This window comes from Heterodontus francisci, chromosome 16, assembly GCF_036365525.1.
Source record: "Heterodontus francisci isolate sHetFra1 chromosome 16, sHetFra1.hap1, whole genome shotgun sequence".
Classification (NCBI taxonomy): Eukaryota; Metazoa; Chordata; class Chondrichthyes; order Heterodontiformes; family Heterodontidae; genus Heterodontus; species Heterodontus francisci.
Window position 1 is genome coordinate 67,862,640 of NC_090386.1, and position 25,406 is coordinate 67,888,045.

At 45.6% G+C, this 25,406-nt stretch overlaps 1 protein-coding gene across 1 annotated transcript in view; it reads right to left on the minus strand.

Annotated features, from left to right (window-relative positions):
• srms (src-related kinase lacking C-terminal regulatory tyrosine and N-terminal myristylation sites) overlaps nucleotides 1-25,406 on the minus strand; it is a 69,596-nt gene that overhangs the window by 16,300 nt on the left and 27,890 nt on the right. Inside the window, exons 2-3 of the mRNA XM_068048335.1 lie at nucleotides 22,889-23,010; nucleotides 7,084-7,244 (exon numbers count right to left, since the gene is read on the minus strand). Of these exons, the coding sequence (XP_067904436.1) occupies nucleotides 7,084-7,244; nucleotides 22,889-23,010 (283 nt within the window). The remainder of the gene's footprint in view (nucleotides 1-7,083; nucleotides 7,245-22,888; nucleotides 23,011-25,406) is intronic.

Sequence of the window (25,406 nt, forward strand, 5' to 3'; positions counted from 1 at the left end):
GGGAATAGATCCTATCCCTCAGTATCTTCTCCAGCAGCTTCCCTACCACTGACGTCAGGCTCACCGGTCTATAATTACCTGGATTATCCCTGCTACCCTTCTTAAACAAGGGGACAACATTAGCAATTCTCCAGTCCTCCGGGACCTCACCCGTGTTTAAGGATGCTGCAAAGATATCTGTTAAGGCCCCAGCTATTTCCTCTCTCGCTTCCCTCAGTAACCTGGGATAGATCCCATCCGGACCTGGGGACTTGTCCACCTTAATGCCCTTTAGAATACCCAACACTTCCTCCCTCCTTATGCCGACTTGACCTAGAGTAATCAAACATCTGTTCCTAACCTCAACATCCGTCATGTCCCTCTCCTCGGTGAATACCGATGCAAAGTACTCGTTTAGAATCTCACCCATTTTCTCTGAGTCCAAGCATAACATTCCTCCTTTGTCCTTTAGTGGGCCAATCCTTTCTCTAGTTACCCTCTTTCTCCTTATATATGAATAAAAGGCTTTGGGATTTTCCTTAACCCTGTTTGCTAAAGATATTTCATGACCCCTTTTAGCCCTCTTAATTCCTCGTTTCAGATTGGTCCTACATTCCCGATATTCTTTCAAAGCTTCGTCTTTCATCAGCCGCCTACACCTTATGGATGCTTCCTTTTTCCTCTTAGCTAGTCTCACAATTTCACCTGTCATCCATGGTTCCCTAATCTTGCCATTTCTATCCCTCATTTTCACAGGAACATGTCTCTCCTGAATGCTAATCAACCTCTCTTTAAAAGCCTCCCACATATCACATGTGGATTTACCTTCAAACAGCTGCTCCCAATCTACATTTCCCAGCTCCTGCCGAATTTTGGTATAGTTGGCCTTCCCCCAATTTAGCACTCTTCCTTTAGGACCACTCTCGTCTTTGTCCATGAGTATTTTAAAGCTTACGGAATTGTGATCACTATTCCCAAAGTAGTCCCCTACTGAAACTTCAACAACCTGGCCGGGCCCATTCCCCAACACCAGGTCCAGTATGGCCCCTTCCCGAGTTGGACTATTTACATACTGCTCTAGAAAACCTTCCTGGATGCTCCTTACAAATTCTGCTCCATCTGGACCCCTAACACTAAGCGAATCCCAGTCAATGTTGGGAAAATTAAAATCTCCTATCACCACCACCCTGTTGCTCCTACATCTTTCCATAATCTGTTTATATATTTGTACCTCTATCTCACACTCGCTGTTGGGAGGCCTGTAGTACAGCCCCAACATTGTTACCGCACCCTTCCTATTTCTGAGTTCTGTCCATATTGCCTCACTGCTCGAGTCCTCCATAGTGCCCTCCTTCAGCACAGCTGTGATATCCTCTTTGACCAGTAATGCAACTCCTCCACCCCTTTTACCTCCCTCTCTATCCCGCCTGAAGCATCGATATCCTGGGATACTTAGTTGCCAATCATGCCCTTCCCTCAACCAAGTCTCAGTAATAGCAATAACATCATACTCCCAGGTACTAATCCAAGCCCTAAGTTCATCTGCCTTACCTACTACACTTCTTGCATTAAAACAAATGCACCTCAGACTACCAGTCCCTTTATATTCATCATCTGCTCCCTGCCTGTTCTTCCCCTTAGTCACACTGACTTCATTATCTAGTTCCTTACAGGCTTTTGTTACTACCTCCTTACTGTCAACCGACCTCAATTGGTTCCCATCCCCCTGCCACATTAGTTTAAACCCTCCCCAACAGCGTTAGCAAAAGCACCTCCAAGGACATTGGTTCCAGTCCGGCCCAGGTGTAGACCGTCCAATTTGTAATAGTCCCACCTCCCCCAGAACCGGTCCCAATGTCCCAAAAATCTGAACCCCTCCTTCCTGCACCATCTCTCAAGCCACGCATTCATCCTGACTATTCTTTCATTTTTACTCTGACTATCACGTGGCACTGGTAGTAATCCTGAGATTACTACCTCTGAGGTGCTACTTTTTAACTTGGCTCCTAACTCCCTAAACTCTGCTTGTAGGACCTCATCCCGTTTTTTACCTATATCATTAGTGCCTATGTGCACAATGACAACTGGCTGTTCACCCTCCCCCTTTAGAATGTTCTGCAGCCGATCTGAGACATCCCTGACCCGTGCACCTGGGAGGCAACATACCATTCGGGAGCCTCGTTTTCGACCACAGAACCGCCTATCTACTCCCCTTACAATCGAATCCCCTACGACTATAGCCCTTCCACTCTTTTTCCCGCCCTTCTGAACAGCAGAGCCAGCCACGGTGCCATGGACCTGGCTACTGCTGCCTTCCCCTGGTGAGCCATCTCCCCCAACAGTATCCAAAACGGTATACTTGTTTTGGAGGGAGATGACCGCAGGGGACTCCTGCGCTGCCTTCCTGCTCTTTCTCTGCCTTTTGGTCACCCATTCCCTTTCTCCCTCAGCAATCCTAATCTGCGGTGTGACCAATTCACTAAACGTGCTATCCACGACCTCCTCAGCATCGCGCATGCTCCAAAGTGAGTCCATCCGCAGCTCGAGAGCCGTCATGCGGTCTAACAAGAGCTGCAGTTGGACACACTTCCTGCACGTGAAGGAGTCAGGGACATCAGCCGTGTCCCTGAGCTCCCACATTGAGCAAGAGGAGCATGACACGGGTCTGAGATCTCCTGCCATTTTTAATCTTAAGCTTAACTTAGTTAAATGAAAAAGGAACGAAAAGTTTTTACCAATCACAATAAAACCAGAGAAATCGAAAAAGCCTTACCTTATAAACACCCCACCGAGTCCTTTTTTTTTGGTTAGAGGAGGAGGGCGGGTGGGAGACACGACAAGTGTGGTGTCTCGGGTTCAGAAACCGCCCAAATATATAGTGTTTTACTTACCCAGCAGCCCCCTGGCCTCCGCCGAAAAACAAAAGGAAATTAAATTTACTTTCAAACTGACCTTCCCAGCTGCTCACTCGCTCACTCTCTGCTCCCGAAAAAGCTGCTGCAATGAAAGGCAATGTAAGCGCCTGGAGGTGGTCAGTGGTGTGTGGAGCAGTGCCTGGAGTGGCTACAAAGGCCAATTCTAGAGTGACAGGCTCTTCCACAGGTGCTGCAGAAAAATTTGATTGTCGGGGCTGTTACACAGTTGGCTCTTCCCTTGCGCCTCTGTCTTTTTTCCTGCCAACTGCTAAGTCTCTTCGACTCGCCACACTTTAGCCCCGCCTTTATGGCTGTCCGCCAGCTCTGGCGAACGCTGGCAACTGACTCCCACGACTTGTGATCAATGTCACAGGATTTTATGTCGCATTTGCAGACGTCTTTAAAGCGGAGACATGGACGGCTGATGGGTCTGATACCAGTGGCGAACTCGCTGTACAATGTGTCTTTGGGGATCCTGCCATCTTCCATGCGGCTCACATGGCCAAGCCATCTCAAGCGCCGCTGACTCAGTAGTGTGTACAAGCTGGGGATGTTGGCCGCCTCGAGGAGTTCTGTGTTGGAGATACGGTCCTGCCACCTGATGCCAAGTATTCTCCGGAGGCAGCGAAGATGGAATGAATTGAGACGTCGCTCTTGGCTGACATACGTTGTCCAGGCCTCGCTGCCATAGAGCAAGGTACTGAGGACACGGGCCTGATACACTCGGACTTTTGTGTTCCGTGTCAGTGCGCCATTTTCCCACACTCTCTTGGCCAGTCTGGACATAGCAGTGGAAGCCTTTCCCATGCGCTTGTTGATTTTTGCATCGAGAGACAGGTTACTGGTGATAGTTGAGCCTCGGTAGGTGAACTCTTGAACCACTTCCAGAGCGTGTTCGCCAATATTGATGGATGGAGCATTTTTGACGTCCTGCCCCATGATGTTCGTTTTCTTGAGGCTGATGGTTAGGCCAAATTCATTGCAGGCAGCCGCAAACCTGTCGATGAGACTCTGCAGGCACTCTTCAGTGTGAGATGTTAAAGCAGCATCGTCAGCAAAGAGGAGTTCCCTCATGAGGACTTTCCGTACTTTGGACTTCGCTCAAGACCACAGTAATATTAGCAAAGGAAAAACACAATAAATATAGGATGCTTAATGACTTTGTGTGTCATTTATCTTTACAACTAATGCTGTGTAATGGTCTGGAGGCACTGGTTCAGGGCCAGTCGGAGTTGTGGATCCTATGGAAGAGAGTTGGGTATGAAAAGCAAAACCCAGAAGGTTATGTGGAAAGAAATGAGAAAAGTTATGTGCGAGGATAAAAGTTATGTGCTGTTGCGTTCCTGATTTGTAAAACAGCTCCATTTATTATTATACACACTCTATTCTGTACATAACCATGCCTGGAGTTTATTTAGAAGTTGAGGAGTTTGTTATTTGGCAATTTACGTGCACACTCACAGTGTGACTGAGTGCTCACAAGTGATCTGCTGACCAGGTAATCTGTGAGTAGCCAGGTTGCAAGTGAATTTTTTTTTTTATTCATTCGTGGGATGTGGGCGTCACTGGCCAGGCCAGCATTTATTGCCCATCCCTAATTACCCTTGAGAAGGTGGTGGTGAGCTGCCTTCTTGAACCGCTGCAGTCCATTTGGGGTAGTTATACCCACAGTGCTGTTAGGAAGGGAGTTCCAGGATTTTGACCCAGCAACAGTGAAGGAACGGCGATATAGTTGCAAGTCAGGATGGTGTGTGACTTGGAGGGGAACTTGCAGGTGGTGGTGTTCCCATGTATTTGCTGCCCTTGTCCTTCTAGTTGGTAGAGGTCGTGGGTTTGGAAGGTGCTCTCTAAGGAGCCTTGGTGCATTGCTGCAGTGCATCTTGTAGATGGTACACACTGCTGCCACTGTGCGTCGGTGGTGGAGGGAGTGAATGTTTGTAGATGGAGTGCCAATCAAGCGGGCTGCTTTGTCCTGGATGGTGTCGAGCTTCTTGAGTGTTGTTGGAGCTGCACCCATCCAGGCAAGTGGAGAGTATTCCATCACACTCCTGACTTGTGCCTTGTAGATGGTGGACAGGCTTTGGGGAGTCAGGAGGTGAGTTACTCGCCTCAGGATTCCTAGCCTCTGACCTGCTCTTGTAGCAACGGTATTTATATGGCTACTCCAGTTCAGTTTCTGGTCAATGGTAGCCCCTTGGATGTTGATAGTGGGGGATTCAGCGATGGTAATGCCTTTGAATGTCAAGGGGAGATAGTTAGATTCTCTCTTCTTGGAGATGGTCATTGCCTGGCACTTGTGTGGCGCTAATGTTACTTGCTACTTATCCAGGTCTTGCTGCATTTCTGTACGGACTGCTTCAGTATCTGAGGAGTCACGAATGGTGCTGAACATTGTGCAATTATCAGCAAACATCCCCACTTCTGACCTTATGATTGAAGGAAGGTCATTGATGAAGCAGCAAAGATGGTTGGGTCTAGGACACTACCCTGAGGAACTCCTGCAGTGCTGTCCTGGAGCTCAGATGATTGACCTCCAAGAACCACAACCATCTTCCTTTGAGCTAGATATGATTCCAGCCAGCAGAGTGTTTTCCCCGAATCCCATTGACCTCAGGTTTGCTAGGGCTCCTTGATGCCATGCTTGGTCAAATGCTGCCTTGATGTCAAGGGCAGTCACTCTCACCTCACCTCTTGAGTTCAGCTCTTTTGTCCATGTTTGAACCAAGGCTGTAATGAGGTTAGGAGCTGAGTGGCCCTGGCGTAACCCAAACTGAGCGTCACTGAGCAGGTTATTGCTAAGCAAGTGCTGCTTGATGGCACTGTTGATGACACCTTCCATCACTTTACTGATGATTGAGAGTAGGCTGATGGGGCGGTAATTGGCCGGGTTGGACTTGTCCTGCTTTTTGTGTACAGGACATACCTGGGCAATTTTCCACATTGCAGGGTAGATGCCAGTGTTGTAGCTGTACTAGAACAGCTTAGCTAGGGGCGCGGCAAGTTCTGGAGCACAGGTCTTCAGTACTATTGACGGAATATTGTCAGGGCCCATAGCTTTTGCAGTATCCAGTGCCTTCAGTTGTTTCTTGATATCACATGGAGTGAAACGAATTGGCTGAAGTCTGGCATCTGTGATGCTGGGGACTTCAGGAGAAGGCCGAGGTGGATCATCAACTCGGCACTTCTGGCTGAAGATTGTTGCAAATGCTTCAGCCTTATTCTTCGCACTGATGTCCTGGGCTCCCCCTTCATTGAGGATGGGGATATTTGTGGAGCCACCTCCTCCAGTTAGTTGTTTAATTGTCCACCACCATTCACGGCTGGATGTGGCAGGATTGCAGAGCTTAGATCTGATCCGTTGGTTATGAGATCGCTTAGCTATCTATCACATGCTGCTTACGCAGTTTTGTATGCAAATAGTCCTGTGTTGTAGCTTCAACAGGTTGACACCTCATTTTGAGGTATCCCTGGTGCTGCTCCAGGCATGCCCTCCTGCATTCTTCATTGAACCAGGGTTGGTCTCCTGGCTTGATGGTAATGCCGGGCCATGAGGTTACAGATTGTGTTTGAGTACAATTCTGCTGTTGCTGATGGCCCACAGCGCCTCATGGATGCCCAGTTTTGCATTGCTAGATCTGTTCGAAATCTATCCATTTAGCACGGTGATAGTGCCATACATCATGATGGACGGTATCCTCAATGTGAAGGCGGGAATTTCGTCCACAAGGACTGTGCGGTGGTCACTCCTACCAATACTGTCATGGACAGAAGAATCAGCTCCAAGAGTCAATAATATATATTTTCCATAAAGATATGAAATAATTTTTTTTACCAAAATCCCTGTTTCTTTTACTCTGAAGCTTAATTTTTCTCAGCGCATTGAGATATCTTACTACATTAATAGCATTATATAAGTGCAAGCTGTTGTTGTTTTCTGAACTTTATGTTCATTTTTAAAGTCACGAAATTTGAGAAATCATTGCAATCAGCCAGGCAATATCATTGGACTAGAAAGAGTGGAAGAACAAAAATCGTTCCATCGTTTTTCCAGATCACATAAGGGTAATAATGTCTTTTTAGATAATCTGTCCAGCGCTTTTGGAAAAGCCTCCCTGAATACAATAAAGTTGCACATCACCAACCGTTCTGTACAGTTTTCTTTTATGCAGCATGAACTCCCAGTACATACCTTTGTGCATGGGTTTGTGAATGGAAACCCAAGAATCTTCCAATTTCTTTTGTAGAATTCCAAAAGATCACTAATTGTTGAAAACGTTCGATTCTCATGAAGATAAAATACTCCCTCAGGTGAGGTAAATATCCGAAAGTGATGGACTTGATCATTTAGAACTGCAGGTGAAAAAAAAACTTAAAACTTAACATCACATTATTCCTTGACTCATCTTCCATCCGTTACAGCTAGACCAGCACAACAATGAGTGGCAGGAGGGGGGACAGTCTAGACTGAAAATTGCTCAGTAACCATCAGAAATGGTGCTATATGATCAGCGAGTAGATAATGTGATTTTGATATCAGTTCATCCCTTTTCCCTCTAAAAGATGTAACATTTCCTCCTATGGGCTTATCTGCCTATGTAGCAGTTTCGTAAACATCCAGCTACGAAGTACCTTCACATAGTGACTAGAGCAGTTCTTTGCCCCTCTTGTTGAGAATGGATCAAATTTACTGAGTTTCTGATGTTCATTATAAGTGCTCACCATTTGACATACCAGCTGACAAAAAAGCATTATGTTCATTTCAATATCTATGAATGGCCAGGGACCATGAATATTTTCATTATAATAACCAGACTCAATAAAAAAATCGTCCATTGTTCAATACATTAAAATATAAGCCTCGATTTTAATCCCACACACGATGGGCTGAATTTGGTCAAGATGGCAGGGCTCCTGGTGCCAGGCCAAAAAGGCGAGGGGAACCCTGTCTCAGCCCTTCAGAGCACCTAGTGTGATTCAACAGCGCTCAGGCAATTAACGGCCCGGCGCTGGGAGCCCCATCCCTTTAAGGATGGGGACTCCACCCCCAACAGCTGCTGGCCAATCCGAGGGCCAGCAGCTCAGTATTATCAAAAGCACTACTGGGACAGGTGGCCACTGCTGGTAGTACAGGAGGCCTGGCACCATGCCCAGCACTGGAGCCCCGGACCAAAGTGAGTGAGATAGGGTCACCGGGCCAATCTGGCAGGCCCTGGTGACAGTGGGGGGGCGGGGGGAATGGTGTTGAAGGAGGGGTGTTAGTGGAGGGAGGACCTTTGCCATTGGGAGTCCTCCGTGGGCCACAGATTGCCCATGGAGGTGGCACCCCCTCTCCCCCCAAACCTGCAGGGAGGCTGCCTTGTTTTACTGGGTGACCTCCCCATGTGGCAGAGGTCCCACCCTGCCACTGGTTTAATTCCAGTAGTGGCAGTAAGAGGTCCTTCTAGTGGCGAGTGATTTGCCACTTAAGGACCTCAACTGGCCTCTGGGCTGAAGGCTGTCTTCGGCCTTTCCCGCTCCAGACTTAGTTGTGGTGCGATGGACAGGCCCTTCGCCCTCATCTGCCCTCGGAATTTTATGAGCACCCCTGCCTCCTAGCCCATCTCCCGGGGCCCATTAAATTCCGCCTGATCTGTGTACAGTGGAAGTGTGTTTCTTATTGCATGTGAGGCCCTTGCCTCAGTCGGGTAAGAGTTTCATTGTGATTCAAAGGTAGGGGTTTAACAACATCAATCAGGCTCCAATGCTGTTTTAACTTTGGCACCTGCTGCTGGCCTTGTCAATGAAATCCAGCAGCATTGGGTGCAGGCCCAGAAAAGGGCTGAGTTGATCTATTAATTTAAAAGCTGTTGCACAGTGGCGCAGTGGTTAGCACCGCAGCCTCACAGCTCCAGCGACCCGGGTTCAATTCTGGGTAATGCCTGTGTGGAGTTTGCAAGTTCTCCCTGTGTCTGCGTGGGTTTCCTCCAGTTGCTCCGGTTTCCTCCCACAGCCAAAAGACTTGCAGGTTGATAGGTAAATTGGCCATTATAAATTGCCCCTAGTATAGGTAGGTGGTAGGGGAATATAGGGACAGGCGAGGATGTGGTAGGAATATGGGATTAGTGTAGGATTAGTATAAATGGGTGGTTAATGGTCAGCACAGACGCGGTGGGCCGAAGGGTCTGCTTCAGTGCTGTATCTAAAAATCTAAATCTAAATCTAAAAAAAGGGCAATGGAATGTAAGCCTTTATCTCAAGGGTTTGGAGGGTGTGGAATTCAAAAGTATGGAACTGGTGCTCCAGTTGTAGCCATGGTTAGACCTGATTTGTACCATTGTGTTCAGTTTCGGATACTGAACCTCAGGAAAGATATGTTGGCCTTGTAGGGGCTACAGTACAAATTCGTCACAATTATACTAGGCTTAAAGGCTTAAATTCTTGGCATAGGTTGCATAAATATGGCTTGCATTCCTTTGAGTTTAGAAAGTTGAGGGGGTGATCTAATTGAGATGATTGAAACAATAAAAGGATTTGATAGGGTGGATACAGAGAAACTCTTTCCTCCGTTGCAGGAAATCCAGAACAAGAGGACACAATCTTAAAATTCGAACTAGACCATTTTTTTTAATGGGATGTGGGTGTCGCTGGCTAAGCCAGCATTTATTGCCCACCCCTAATTGCCCTTGAACTGAGTGGCTTGCTAGGCCATTTCAGAGGACATCTTTTAAGAGTCACCCACATTGCCATGGGTCTGGAGTTACATGTAGGCCAGATCAGGTAAGGATGGCAGTTTTCCTTCCCTCAAGGACATTAGTGAACCAGATGGGATTTTACAACAATCATTTCATGGTCATCATTAGACTAGCTTTATAATTCCAAATGTACTAATTGAATTCAAATTTCACCATCTGCTGTGGTGGGAATTTGAACCCATGTTCCTAGAACAATAGCCTGGGTGCTGGATTACTAGTCCAGTGACATTACCACTACACCACCACCTCCATTTAGGAGTAAGTGGAGATGTGTCGGTCTTGTGCATAGACTGCAAGGGGAGGGGTGAAGAAGAGACAAGATGGAAGATGGATGGGGAGGTGATGGCTATAAAAGGAAGTGTGTGTAACATGAAGTGAGGAAGGAGAGGTAGGTGGTGGTGGTCATTGTTCAATTGAAAAGAGAGTTAAAGTGTGGTGTGAAGAGAGCAAAAGAAGAGATGAGTATGTATAGAATGAGCAAGAGAGGTATTGCAGTGTGCCCTTGTGATTGTACGCTGAAGCATGTGATGGAGGGGAGGGAATTGTTGACAATGATGGTGGGGGGGGGGGGGGGGTGGTGACAAGAATGTAATCAGGTGCTGTTGATAGAGGCAGAGATGTGAAGAGCCATATTCACCATTCCTGCTCTTGTGAGGTCAATTTACTTCTGTCCTGGGTGTGATGCTGTTACATTGTGGCCTTATGAACATTCATGCAGTATCTGATGTATAGTTACTCCCTCCTTGCCCTCAATTCCTCCACTAGGACCTCTAGGGAGGTATTTGAAAAGTGTGGGGGGGAGGGGCGCTGGTGGTGGTATGGCCCTTTGATTGTATCTTGTCAAAAAGTATTCCAGAGTCTGATGAGCAAAAGTGCCATCAGGGGAGGCAACCTTGCTTTAAGTAGGCCTCAGGAGTCGTGTTGGAAATTGCGTGCCTCATGTGGGCGGACTACCTGATTTGTGATGCATACTATAATGAGTTAACATGATGTTACAAGGCTTTTTGTTTTTGTATTAAAAACTTAGAATTCTGTGTGTTTTAAAAAACTGAAAAAAGATTTTTCAGTGGACTGTGAGAGACCTGCAAATAGTGGAAGTTTATAAATGTTTTGAAAGGAAGCTGAACTTGTACACAAGAACAGGAAAGCAGGTAATTTCAAGGAAACCAGCAAGGGGTTTGACCTCTTGGCAACTCTTTGAGTGACAAGAGAGACTTTATAACTGAACATGTGACGTAGTTCTGGAAGTTTCAGTTTCACTTTGGACCTTTTAAAAAAGCCAGTGAGTTGGACAGAGAACAGACATTTGACATTTGATTTTGACCTGCCTGGAGATTAGAGAGGAAGATCCAAAAAATTGTTACCTCTCTCTATAAAGAAATCCTGCATCTCTTGAGAAGAAACCCCACATTTCAAATGTGGCAGATTCCTATTGCTTCCTGTCACTGAAGAATCCCTGCATCAAGTGTGGTTCCTGTTGCCTCCTGTGTTTAAGAAATCCTGAAATTTGAAGAAAGCTTCTATTGCTATACTGCTACTGTAAGACCTAAGCAGACCTGTTGCTACACCCCTGATGGAAGACCTTATGTAAAGGCTGCTGCAGTTGAATTTCCTTGAACGTCTGCTCATCACAGGCTGTTCATCAACCTCGCCTGGAAAGACTTTGAGTGGCATTTAACTATTTGACTTTGGGACACCTCACCAAACCAAAGAACTTCCAACCAGAACATGACATCCTAAGTTATTTTATTGTTCCTTTCATTCCTATGAAACAGCTGTAAACCAAAATCGTTTTTCTCCATAGTTAAGCATTTTTTTTGGATGCATGTGTGTGTGCATGAGGGCTAGAAAAATAAGCAGCTTTAATCTCAATTCATATATAGATTTACTTCATTATTGCTTAAGACTTGGGTTTATAATAAATAGTTAATTTTGTTGGTGATTAAAGAAACTTGGTTGGTGTGCTTTATTCTAGGGACAAATAGAGTATCTAATTGGCTGTTCTTCGGTAGGTGGGAAAATTTATTGATATGCTGTGACCTGTGGAGGGGTGGGACTGAATTAACAATGCACTCCTCCTGCCTCAGTCATAACAATGGGCTTTACACTGTCAATGTCATGGAGCTTACTGGCTGCCCTGCAAATCTAATTTGTGCTCCAAGGTAAAATTGGGACTTGAGACCCCAATTTCTAACATTTATGAGATGGGGGGGTGGGGGCGCGGGGAGAGAGACAGAGGAGTAAATAGAGACATACACACAGAAACAAACAGTTCCTTTCCTCTTACTAATTTTATTTCTTAATTTAAAAAGCTTGAAGTTAAGGCTACTCAGGGAAACATAGGAAGAGAGGACAGAAGGGAATCCTGTTGAGACTAAGGGAATCTTTGACCTCATGCTGTCCACCTTTTGGGGAAGCAGGTGGGAAGAGGAGCAGAGTAGATGAAAGATTAACAGGGAGCTATCAGACTGCAGAGCAAAGGTTGAGGAAGATAGACACTTTGTATGGACAATTCAAGGGAGAAGAGGGATGGAGTAGTGACAGGAATGAGTAATGGGAATGAGGGGATGGTATGAAGGGGAATGGATAGTGGGAAGATGTAAGAATAGGGGGTACACTGTGAGAAAAAGAGTAGGGGAAAGCACAAGTGATTTGGAGAGGGAAAGAATCCACTGAGGACGAGACTTTCCACAGAAATCCCACCTCAAATCTGAAGTGCAGTCATTTGTGGCTCTATTTCCCACCAAAACAATGTCACACTACCTACCATCTCCCATCTGAAAAGAAAGAAAAGTCAGAGAGAAGCAGCAGAGAACAGAGAGCAAAGCAAAAAAAAAAACCAAGATGCATTATGGGGAGGAGAAACAGAAGCAGGAGAGATGGAGAAACAGCAACTTCAGGACCTTAGAGACAGATAGGCGAGTAACCATAATCTGCAACTTCGCATGTGCAAGGGTTTGGGAAAGTTGATTAGTAGGGGGGAGCTAAAAAAACGGTGTGTTCAAAATAAAACCCTGTTACGGTAAGACCAGGTGAAGGCTGAGAGGAAACCCTAGACCCCTTTCTCACCTGGTTGTAACATTACTCAACGATTGAGAGAATTCCATTGATTCACAACCCTTTAAATGAAGAAATATCTCCTCATCTCAGTCTTAAATGATTAGCCCCTTATCCTGAAATTATACCCCCTTGTTCTAGACTCTCCAGCCAGGGAAACCAACCTCTCAATGTCTACTTTGTCACGTCTCCTTAGAATCTTATATATTTCAATGCAATCGCCTCTCATTCTTCTAAACTCCAGTGAGTACAGGACCATTCTACACAGCTTCGCATCATAGGCCAACCCTTCCATCCCAGGAATCAATCAAGTGAACCTTCGCTGTACCATCTCCAAGGCAAGTATAGCTTTCCTTCGATAAGGAGACCAAAACTGTGCACAGTACTGGTGTGGACTCACCAAAGCCCTGTACAATTATAGCAAGACTTCTTTACTCATGTACTTCATTCAACCCCCTTGCAATAAAGTCCAATATGCCATTTGTCTTCCTAATTGCTTGCTATATCTGCATACTAACTTTGTTTCTTGCACAAGGACACCCAAATCTCTCCGAGCACCAACATTTAAAAGTTTCTGATGAAAGGTCACAGACCTGAAATGTTAACTCTGCTTCTCTCTCCACAGATGCTGCCTGATCTGCTGAGTAATTCCAGTACTTTCTGTTTTTATTTAAAAGTTTTTCACCATTTAAAAAATATTCTGCTTTTCTATTCTTCCTACCAAAGCTAAAAACCTCACATTTCCCAACATATGCTCCATCTGCCACATTATTGCCTACTCACTTAACCTGTCGTTATCCCTTTGCAGCCTCTTTGTGTCCTCACAGCTTACTGTCCCACCTAGCTTTGTATCGTCAGCAAACTTGGATACAGTACTCTTGGCGCCTTCATATAAGCCATTAATATAGATTGCAGGGGTCTCAGCTATTTACATTGATCCTTGCGGCACCCCAATAATTACATTTTGCCAACCTGAAAATGCCTGATTTATCCTTATTTTCTGTTAGTTAACCCTCTACCCATGTTAATATATTACCCCTAATCCCATGAGCTGTCATCTTGTGTGATAACCTTTTATGTGGCAACTTGTCAAATGCCTTTTGGAAATCCAAATACACGTCATCCACTGGTTCCCCTTTATCTGACGTTAGTCACATCCTCAAAAATCTTGAATACATTTTCGGACCCTTTCATAAAACCATGTTAACACTGCCTAATCATATTATGATTTTCTAAGTGCCCTATTTATACCTCCTTATATAGTTCAGTCCCCATTTTAAAAGTCAAAAGGCAGTTCCAAAAGGCATTCAATAAGATGCCACACTAAAGGCTAATAGGCAAGATAAGGGCTCATGGAGTTGGGGGTAATATATTAGAATGGATAGATGATTAGTTTACAGACAGGAAGCAACGAGTGGGCATAAACTGGGCAGTTTCAAGTTTGCAGGCAGTGAATAGTGGAGTGCCGCAAGGATCAGTGCTGGGGCCTCAGCTAATTACAATCTATATTAATGACTTAAATGAAGAGGCAGAGAGTAATGTATCTAAGTTTGCTGATGATACAAAGGTGGGTGGAAAGGTAAGCTGTGGGGAGGACAGAGAGGCTGCAAAGACAGATAGACAGGTTAAGTGAGTGCACAACAAGATTGCAGATGGAGTATAATGTAGGGAAATGTGAAGTTATGCACTTTGTTCGTAAGAACAGAAAAGCAAAATATTTTTTTTTAAAAGGTGTGAAACTTGTAAGTATCATCGCTCAAAGAGACTTGGTGTACTTGTACAAGGAATGTAGAAAGTTAACATCCAGGTGCAGGAAGCAATTAGGAAGGCAAAGGGGATTGGAAAACAGGAATAAGGAAATATTGCTACAATTGTACATGGGTTTGGTGAGAACACATCTGGAGTACTGTGTGCAGTTTTGGTCTCCACATTTAAGAAAAGGCTTAAGGAAAGTGCAAAAGGCTTAAAGGGGGCGGAATTCTTAAAGAACATACAGGAGAGCTTTTTAAGCCAGCACGTAGAAAGTCCTACAAGAGAAGGGGCGGCACGGGACGTAATCCTAGGGAATGAAGCCAGACAAGTGGTAGAACTGTCAGTGGGGGAGCATTTTGGGGATAGTGACCATAACTCTGTAAGATTTAAGGTTGTTATGGAAAAGAGGGACCGGAAATAAAAGTACTGAATTGGGTGAAGGCCGATTTCCATATGATAAAACAGGATCTGGCCAAAGTGGACTGGGAGCAGGTACTTGTAGGAAAGTCTACATCAGACCAGTGGGAATCGTTCAAAAAGGAGAGTTCAGGGCCAACATGTTCCTGTAAAGGTGAAGGGTAGGACCAACATGTCCAGGAACCCTGGATGTCAAATAATATAGAGGATTGGATAAAGAAAAAAAAGGAGGCTATGGCAGATTCAGAGTGCTGAAAACAGCGGAGGCCCTAGAGGAGTATAGAAAGTGTAGGAGATACTTTAAAAAAAAGTAATCAGAAGAGCGAAGAGGGGACATGAAAAAACACTGGCAGGCAAGATAAAGGAAAATCCCAAGACATTTTATAAGTATATGAAGGGCAAGAGGATAACCAGGGAAAGAGTAGGGTCCATTAGGGACCATAGTGGCAATCTGTGTGTGGAGCCGGAGGACATAGGTGAGGTTTTAAATGATTACTTTTCATCTGTGTTCATTATGGAGAAGGATGATGTAGGTGTAGAGATCGGGGAGGGGGATTGTGATATACTTGAACAAATTAGCATTGATAGGGAGGAAGTGTTAACTGTTTTAGCAGGCTTAAAAGTGAATAAATCCCCAGGCCTAGATGAGATGTATCCCAGGCTATGTGAGGAGATAGCAGGGGCTCTGACACAAATTTTCAAGTCTTCTCTGGCCACAGGAGAGGTCCAAGGGGACTGGAGGACAGCGAATGTGGTACCATTATTCAAGAAGGGTAGCAGGGATAAACCAGGTAATTACAGGCCAATGAGTCTAACGTCAGTGGTAGGGAAACTGTTGGAAAAAATTCTGAGGGACAGGATTAATCTCCACTTGGAGAGGTAGGGATTAATCAGGGATAGTCAGTATGGCTTTGTCAGGGGGAGATCATGCCTAACAAACTTGATTGAATTTTTCGAGACCTAGGGTATTGCTCTGGGGATATGGGTTTGAATCCCACCACAGAAGGTGGAATTTGAATTCAATTAATAAATCTGGAGTTAAAAGCTAGTCTAATGATGGCCATGAAACCATTGTCGATTGTTGTAAAAACCCATCTGGTTCACTAATGTCCTTTAGGGAAGGAAATCTGCTGTCCTTACCTGGTCTTGCTCACATGTGACTACAGACCCACAGCAATGTGGTTGACTCTCAAGTGTCCTCTGAAATAGCCTAGCAAGCCACTCAGTTGTCTCTAACCGCTATAAAGTCAATAAAACAGAATGAAGCTAGACGGACCACTCGTTATCGAACTAGGCACCGGAAACGACAACAGCAAACCCAGCACTGTTAACCCTGCAAAGTTCTCCTTATTAACATCTGGGGGCTTGTGCCAAAGTTATGAGGGCTGTCCCACAGACTAGTCAAGCAACAGCCTGATATAGTGTTACTCACGCAATCATACCTTACAGGCAATGTCCCAGACACTGCCATCACCATCCCCAGGTATGTCCTGTCCCACCGGCAGGACAGACCAAGCAGAGGTGGCGGCACAGTGGTATACAGTCGGGAGGGAGTTGCCCTGGGAGTCCTCAATCTCGACTCCGGACCCCATGCAGTCTCATGGCATCAGGTCAAATATGGGCAAGGAAACCTCCTGCTGATTATCACCTACTGCCATCCCTCAGCTGATGAGTCAGTACTCCTCCATGTTGATCACAACTTAGAGTAAACACTGAGGGTGGAATGTACTCTGGGTGGGGGTCTTCAGTGTCCATCACCAAGAGTGGCTCAGTAGCACCACTATTCACTGAGCTGGGCCGAGTCCTAAAGGACATAGCTGGTAGACTGGGTATGTGGCAGGTGGTGAGGGAAAAACATACTTGATCTCCATCCTCACCAATCTGCCTGTCGCAGATGCATTTGTCCACGACAGTATTGGTATGAGTGACCACCGCACAGTCCTTGTGGAGACGAAATCCCGCCTTCACATTGAGGATACCGTCCATCATGCTGTGTGGCACTACCACCGTGCTAAATGGGATAGATTTTGAACAGATCTAGCAATGCAAAACTGGACATCCATGAGGCGCTGTGAACCATCAGCAGCAGAATTGTACTCAACCACAATCTATAATCTCATGGCCCGGCATATTCCCCACTCTACTGTTGCCATCAAGCCAGGAGGCCAACCCTGGTTCAAGGAAGAGTGCAGGAAGGCATGCCAGGAGCAGCACCAGGCATAGATCAAAATGAGGTGTCAACCTGTTGAAGCTATAACCCAGGACGACTTGCATGTCAAACTGTGTAGGCAGCATGTGAAAGACAGAGCTAAGTGATTCCATAACTAATGGATCAGATCTAAGCTCTGCAGTCCTGCCACATCCAGCCGTGAATGGTGGTGGACAATTAAACAACTAGTTGGAGGAGGTGGATCCACAAATATCCCCATCCTCAATGATGGGATGCCCAGCACATCAGTGTGAAAGATCAGGCTGAAGCATTTGCAACAATTTTCAGCCAGAAGTGCCGAGTTGATGATCCATCTTGGCCTCCACCTTAAGTTCCCAGCATCACAGATGCCAGACTTTATCCAATTCGATTCACTCCGCGTGATATCAAGAAACGAATGAAGGCACTGGATACTGCAAAGGCTATGGGCCCTGACAATATTCCGGCAATAGTACTGAAGATCTGTGCTCCAGAAATTGCCGCGCCCCTAGCCAAACTGTTGTAGTACAGCTACAACACTGGCATCTATCTGGAAATGTGGAAAATTGCCCAGGTATGTCCTGTACACAGAAAGCAGGACACTGTTGGACTACAAGAAAGCCCCCAGCAGGTTAACATCCGTAGCACTTAAAGCAGCCAGAAGCGCTGCACAAAGAACAGCCAGGCGCTGTGCAAATGACTACTGGCAACACCTATGCAGTCATATTCAACTGGCCTCCGACACCGGAAACATCAGAGGAATGTATGATGGCATTACGAGAGCTTTTGGGCCAACCATCAAGAAGATCGCCCCCCTCAAATCTAAATCAGGGGACACAATCACTGACCAACGAAGCAAATGGACCGTTGGGTGGAGCACTACCTAGAACTGTACTCCAGGGAAAATGTTGTCACTGAGACTGCCCTCAATGCAGCCCAGTCTCTGCCAGTCATGGATGAGCTGGACCTTCAGCCAACAAAATTGGAACACAGTGATGCCATTGATTCTCTAGCCAGCGGAAAAGCCCCTGGGAAGGATGGCATTACCCCTGAAATAATCAAGAGCGCCAAGCCTGCTATACTCTCAGCACTCCATGAACTGCTTTGTCTGTGCTGGGATGAGGGAGCAGTACCACAGGACATGCGCGATGCCAATATCATCACCCTCTATAAGAACAAGGGTGACCGCGGTGACTGCAACAACTACCGTGGAATCTCCCTGCTCAGCATAGTGGGGAAAGTCTTGGCTCGAGTCGCTTTAAACAGGCTCCAGAAGCTGGCTGAGCGTGTCTACCCTGAGGCACAGTGTGGCTTTCAAGCAGAGAGATCCACCATTGACATGCTGTTCTCCCTTCGTCAGATACAGGAGAAATGCCACGAACAACAGATACCCCTCTACGTTGCTTTCATAGATCTCACCAAAGCGTTTGACCTCGTCAGCAGACATTTTCTCTTCAGAGTACTAGAAAAGATCGGATGTCCACCAAAGCTACTAAGTATCATCACCTCATTCCAAGTCAATACGAAAGGCACAATTCAGCATAGCGGCGCCTCATCAGACCCCTTTCCTATCCTGAGTGGTGTGAAACAGGGCTGTGTTCTCGCACCCACACTGTTTGGGATCTTCTTCTCCCTGCTGCTCTCACATGCGTTCAAGTCTTCAGAAGAAGGAATTTTCCTCCACACAAGATCAGGGGGCAGGTTGTTCAAACTTGCCCGTCTAAGAGCGAAGACCAAAGTACAGAAAGTCCTCATGAGGGAACTCCTCTTTGCTGACGATGCTGCATTAACATCTCACACAGAAGAGTGTCTGCAGAGACTCTTCGACAGGATTGCAGCTGCCTGCAATGAATTTGGCCTAAGCATCAGCCTCAAGAAAACGAACATCATGGGACAGGATGTCAGAACTGCTCCATCCATCAATATCGGCGACCACACTCTGGAAGTGGTTCAAGAGTTCACCTACCTAGGCTCAACTATCACCAGTAATCTGTCTCTCGACGCAGAAATCAACAAGCACATGGGAAAGGTGTCCGCTACTATGTCCAGACTGGCCAAGAGAGTGTGGGAAAATGGCGCACTGACATGGAACACATAAGTCTGACTGTATCAAGCCTGTGTCCTCAGTACCTTGCTCTACAGCAGCGAGGCCTGGACAACGTATGTCAGCCATGAGCGACGTCACAATTCATTCCATCTTCGCTGCCTCCGGAGAATCCTTGGCATCAGGTGGCAGGACCGTATCTCCAAGGAAAAAGTCCTTGAGGCGGCCAACATCCCCAGCATATACACCCTACTGAGCCAGCGGCGCTTGAGATGGCTTGGCCATGTGAGCCGCATGGAAGATGGCAGGATCCTCAAGGACACATTGTACAGCGAGCTCGTCACTGGTATCAGACCCACCGGCCGTCCATGTCTCCGCTTTAAACACGTCTGCAAATGCGATATGAAGTCCTGTGACATTGATCACAAGTCGTGGGAGTCAGTTGCCAGTGATTGCCAGAGCTGGTGGGCAGCCATAAAGGCGGGGCTAAAATGTGGCGAGTCGAAGAGACTTAGCAGTTGGCAGGAAAAAAGACAGAAGCGCAAGGGGAGAGCCAACTGTGTAACAGCTCCGACAACCAATTTTATCTGCAGCACCTGTGGAAGAGTCTGTCACTCTAGAATTGGCGTTTATAGCCACTCCAGGCGCTGCTTCACAAACCACTGACCACCTCTGGGCACTTACCCATTGTCTCTCAAGACAAGGAGGCCAAAGAAGAAGAGTACTGAAGATCTGTGCTCCAGAAATTGCCGCGCCCCTAGCCAAACAGTTCCAGTACAGTTACAACACTGACATGTGTCTGGAAATGTGGAAAATTGCCCAGGTATGTCCTGTACACAGAAATCAGGACAAGTCCAAGCCGGCCAATTACCACCCCATCGGTCTACTCTCAATCATCAGTAAAGTGTTGGAAGGTGTCATCGACAGTGCTATCAAGCGGCACTTGATTAGCAATAACCTGCTCAGTGAAGTTTAGTTTGGATTCCGCCAGGGCCACTCAGCTCCTGACCTCATTACAGCCTTGGTTCGAACATGGACAAAAGAGCTGAACTAAAGAGGTGAGGTGAGAGTGACTGCCCTTGACATCAAGGCAGCATTTGACCGAGTATGGCATCAAGGAGCCCAAGCAAAACTGAAGTCAATGGGAATCCGGCGGACAACTCTCTGCTGGTTGGAGTCATATCTAGCGCAAAGGAAGATGGTTGTGGTTGTTGGAGGTCAATCATCTGAGCTCCAGGACATCCTTGCAGGAGTTCCTCAGGGTAGTGTCCTAGGCCCAACCATCTTCATCTGCTTCATCAGTGATCTTCCTTCAATCATAAGGTCAGAAGTGGAAATGTTTACTGATGATTGCACAATGTTCAGCACCATTCACGACCCCACAGATACTGAAGCAGTCCGTGTAGAAATGCAGCAAGACCCGGACAATATCCAGGCTTAAGCTAACAAGTGGCAAGTAACATTCATGCCACACAAGTGCCATGAAATGACCATCTCCAACGAGAGAGAATCTAACCATCTCCCCTTGACATTCAAGGGCATTACCATCGCTGAATCCCCCATTATCAACATCCAAGGGGTTACCATTGACCAGAAACTGAACTGGAGTAGTCATATAAATACCATGGTTACAAGAGCAGGTCAGAAGCTAGGAATCCTGCAACGAGTAACTCACTTCCTGACTCCCAAAAGCCATCTACAAGGTACAAGTCAGGAGTGTGATGGAGTACACTCCACTTGCCTGGATGGGTGCAGCTCCAACAACACTCAAGAAGCTCGACACCATCCAGGCCAAAGCAGCCCGCTTGATTGACACGCCATCGACAAACATTCACTCCTTCCACCACCGACGCACAGTGGCAACAGTGCGTACCATCTACAAGATGCACTGCAGCAATGCACCAAGGCTCCTTAGAGAGCACCTTCCAAACCCGCGACCTCTACCATCTAGAAGGACAAGGGCACAAAATGCCTGGGAACACTACCACCTGCAAGCTCCCCTCCAAGACACACACCATCCTGATTTGGAACTATATCGCCGTTGCTTCACTGTCGCTGGGTCAAAATCCTGGAACTCCCTTCCTAACAGCACTGTGGGTATACCTACCTCAGATGGACTGCAGCGGTTCAAGAAGGCAGCTCACTACCACCTTCCCAAGGGTAATTAGGGATGGGCAATAAATGCTGGCCTAGCCAGCGACGCCCACATCCCATGAAAAAATTAAAAAAAAGACTCATGCCATTTTTGGGACACAACATATCTCATCCTTTTTCTTCAAGCAAGTATTTTTTTCATTTGTTCATGATATGTGGGCGTCATTGGCTAGGCCAGCATTTATTACCCATCCCTAAATGCCCTTGAACTGAGAAGCATTTAAGAGTAAACCACATTGTTGTGGATCTGGCGTCACATTTCGGCCAGCAGAGTTCCTTCCATAAAGATAGATTTTTACAACAATTGACAATGGTTGCATAGTCACCATAAAACCAGCTTTTTAATTCCAGATTTTATTAAATGAATTCAAATTTCACTGTCTGCTATGGTGAGATTTGAACCCATGTTCCCAGAGCACTAGCCTGGGCCTCTGCGTTGTTAGTCCAGTGACATTACCACTACGTCACCCCCAAAGTATTCTTTTCTTGTCTTTTGTCTTTTGCAAAAGATCTCTGCAGTGAGAATTTCTTTATTTTTTTTATCTTTAACCAGTGGTGGGTGAGTGTGTGCGTTTTGGGTATTTAAAAAGGGAAATTTCATATTTCAATCTGTGTGTTAACACTTTGCTTCATTAGGTCTTGTTTTATAATAAACTGATAATTTTGTTGTTTATTAAAGAAACCTGGTCGGTGTATTTTATTCTGGGATAAAGAGCAGCGTATATGATTGACCTTATCAGTAACTGGGTAAACATTTAAATAAAAGCCGTGACCTGTGGAGAAGTGGAACAAGAGAAAGACAGTGCACTCCTCCTACATCGGTGCTCCATTTGGCATACTTCCCTGCCACTTTTCTGCTTTGCTGGTGACAAGGCAATTTGCAGCCTGAGAAACCCCCTTCCCGCAGCCCCGCCTGTATTATTCCAGTTTATCTGGATGCTGTCCTAATTTTGCAGCCATTTTGTGAGAGCCCCGTCAATCTTAGAATTGAAGTGAATTTACACAATTAATTTTCTTTACACAAGTACTAACATTTTTAGGAGCTGCACAAGTGTCTTTTTTTCTATTTGGTTTTCAGCTATGTTGTTTTGCCTGAATTCAAATTGAAAGCCAATGAGTTGATATTAAACATTGTGCAGTGAACTGCAGGGATGCTGCTCTCTGAGGTTGTAACCTCTGATAAGACAATTAAGGTCTTTTGCCAACATCAAAAATGTTTACTTTCCATCTCAAAAAGAGAAAGTTAAGAAAGAAGGCTGAGAGTTGTCATTTTATATGATGTGCAGTCTGGGAAGATTCAAGAAGCCTGCAGTCTTAGATATTCAACAAAGCAACGTCGCAACAGCAGGACACCCACTTTGTTCTCATGTAAAACACACACAAACATTCCAACAGAGGTCAGCTGGAGGCAATCAGAAGTAGCATCTTTGGCTGTTGTTTCCTATCATTAGCCCAGAAATACAGGGGTGAACTCTGGCACTCTCACTGTTACATTGTTTGAGATTGACTCATCACAGATTTAGGATAAACCAATGACTACCTGACCTACAAAACGCAGTTCCAGATCACACCAGCATTTATCCATTAAATCACTTATTACAAGTTAATTTTAATAGAAGTTTTGCTTTACTCTTAACCAAGTTTTCCATACCTGATATTGAATAGTTACTGTTACCAGTCTCACTTTTGCGCACGAGGAAAGTTCCATTTTGATTTTCTGCAGACTGAAGCATTTCCTCTGCATTGCTTCTTGATATGCTTCCAAAATACCACCTGATTTAGAAAGAAAATCTGATTATTTAATAAATACTGGCAGATTCCCTGAGGTGAGTTGGATATGCTACTTCATAACAACAAAGGTGTTAAATCTTAATAAATCAAATTCTGTTCTGTAGAATCAACAATGTTACAGGGAAAGCGTTATCACATTTATAGGCAATGTGTGCTGTATAATGTAAGGCTCACATGCCTATATAAAGAAACAAAATTTCATTGAAATATTCATGAGCAATGTGATATCTGGGCATACTGGGATCACTGGACATCATGGACAGGATTTCTAACACCATATGAGGGCGAGCATGGAGGTGGGTGGGCATGAAAATTCGCCATTTTCCTGGAGGCGGGGTCAGAGTCGACAGGGCTACCCGCCCACAAATGGCGGATAGCCAATGAAGAATAGCTAAAGGCCTATTGTCAAGGCCAACTGGAATTTTCCAGTCGGTCTGCAGGCACCCCGCATTCCCCACCGCAAGTAATCGGGGATGAGGCCAGCTGCCTGGATGCAGCCTCCCAGCAGCAGACTGCGGGACCAGCTCGCTAGGCAGGCTTCGGGGTCCTCACTGCGTGTCTGGTCTGCATTGCAGCCACAGGCCACACTGTGGTGGTGTTATCCTCCACAATGTGCCGGCTGCTGTGGACATTTTTAAATTTAAAAGATTAAAAAGTTGGAGAGCGGGCACCTCAAAATGGAGGCATCGTCTCTCGCTAATACCTGAACTGCAGGCTGCTGCTTCTTCAGTGCTGGAGGGCCTCCTACTGGCCCTCCAATTTCAAGAGCCCACCCGCCATCCCTAATTGGATGGCAAGCCCACCTTCTGGCCACTAATTGGCCAATTCAGGGAATATCACTGCCAGGTGACTGTTTCCCACACAGTATCGGGTTGTGACCCCTCCATTTGACCCCAACATTGGAGATTTGACCCAAAGGGCAAAATCCTGTCCCATAATTCCTAACGACATTTGCCATTGAATAATGGAATCTTACAGCACCTCCTTTCTGACACAAAGATAGGTAGGAAAGTAAGTTGTGAAGAGGACATAAAGAGGCCTCAAAGTGATATAGATAGGTTAAGTGAGTGGGCAAAGATCTGGCAAATCAAGTATAATGTGGGAAAATGTGAAATTGTCCATTTTGGTAGGAAGAATAAAAAGGAAGCATATTATCTAAATGGTGAGAGATTGCAGAGCTCTGAGATGCAGAGGGATCTGGGTGCCCTAGTGCATGAATCACAAAAGGTTAGTATGCAGGTACAGCAAGTAAATGGGAAAGCTAATAGAATGTTATAATTTATTGCGAGGGGAATTGAATACAAAAGTAGGGAGGTTATGCTGCAGTTATGCAGGGCATTAGTGAGACCACATCTGGAGTACTGTGTACAGTAATGATCTCCTTATTTAAGGAAGGAAGTAAATGCATTGGAAGTAGTTCAGAGAAGGTTTACTAGACTAATATTTGGAATGGGCGGGTTGTCTTATGAGGAAAGGTTGGACAGGCTAGGCTTTTATCCGCTGGAGTTCAGAAGAGTAAGAGGTGACTTGATTGAAACATGTAAGATCCTGAGTGGAAAGGATGATTCCTCTTGTGGGAGAATCTAGAACTAGGGGGTCACTGTTTAAAAATAACGGGTCGCCCATTTAAGACAGAGATGAGGAGAAAAGTATTTCTCTGAGGGTTGTGAGCCTTTGGAACTCTCTTCCTCAAAAGGCAGTGGAAGCAGTGCCCTTGAATATTTTTAAGGGAGAGGTAGATAGATTCTTGATAAGCAAGGGGGTGAAAGGTAATTGGGGGTAGGCAGGAATGCGGAGTTGAAATTACAATTAGATCAGCCATGATCTTGTTGAATGGCGGAGCAGGTTTGAGGGGCCGAGTGGCCTAATCCTGCTCCTAATTCATATCCTTTTATATTCCTCTTTGAGCAACCCCACTGTCATTATTTTAATTGCTTTGTTGAAACCATAGAAGTCAGTGCCGAGAAATATTTCCGGACTTTGCACCAAAAGTGTCAAATTGTGTGTAGTTCTGCATTGTTGACACATCAATAACACTTGCATGTATATAGTGCCTGTAATGTAGTAAAATGTCCCAAGACGTTTCACAGGAATGTTATCAGGCAAAATCTTGAATAACCTTGCAGATAACTTTATCACATGGTAGGGCACTAGACAATACAGACTAGGAGAATGCCAGGCTATTTCCCTATGCTGTATCAGTTTACTGACCTCAACTAGGGTGACAGTGATAGTTCCATAATCAGCTAGGTGATGTTACGACCGCAGCAGAAGCAACACACTATCAATTCAGTCCCGTCACTCCACAGGTCGCTGCATATTATTAAAGCTTTCCACCCAACTGGTAAACAGACAAACACTCTAGTAACCCCGGGATA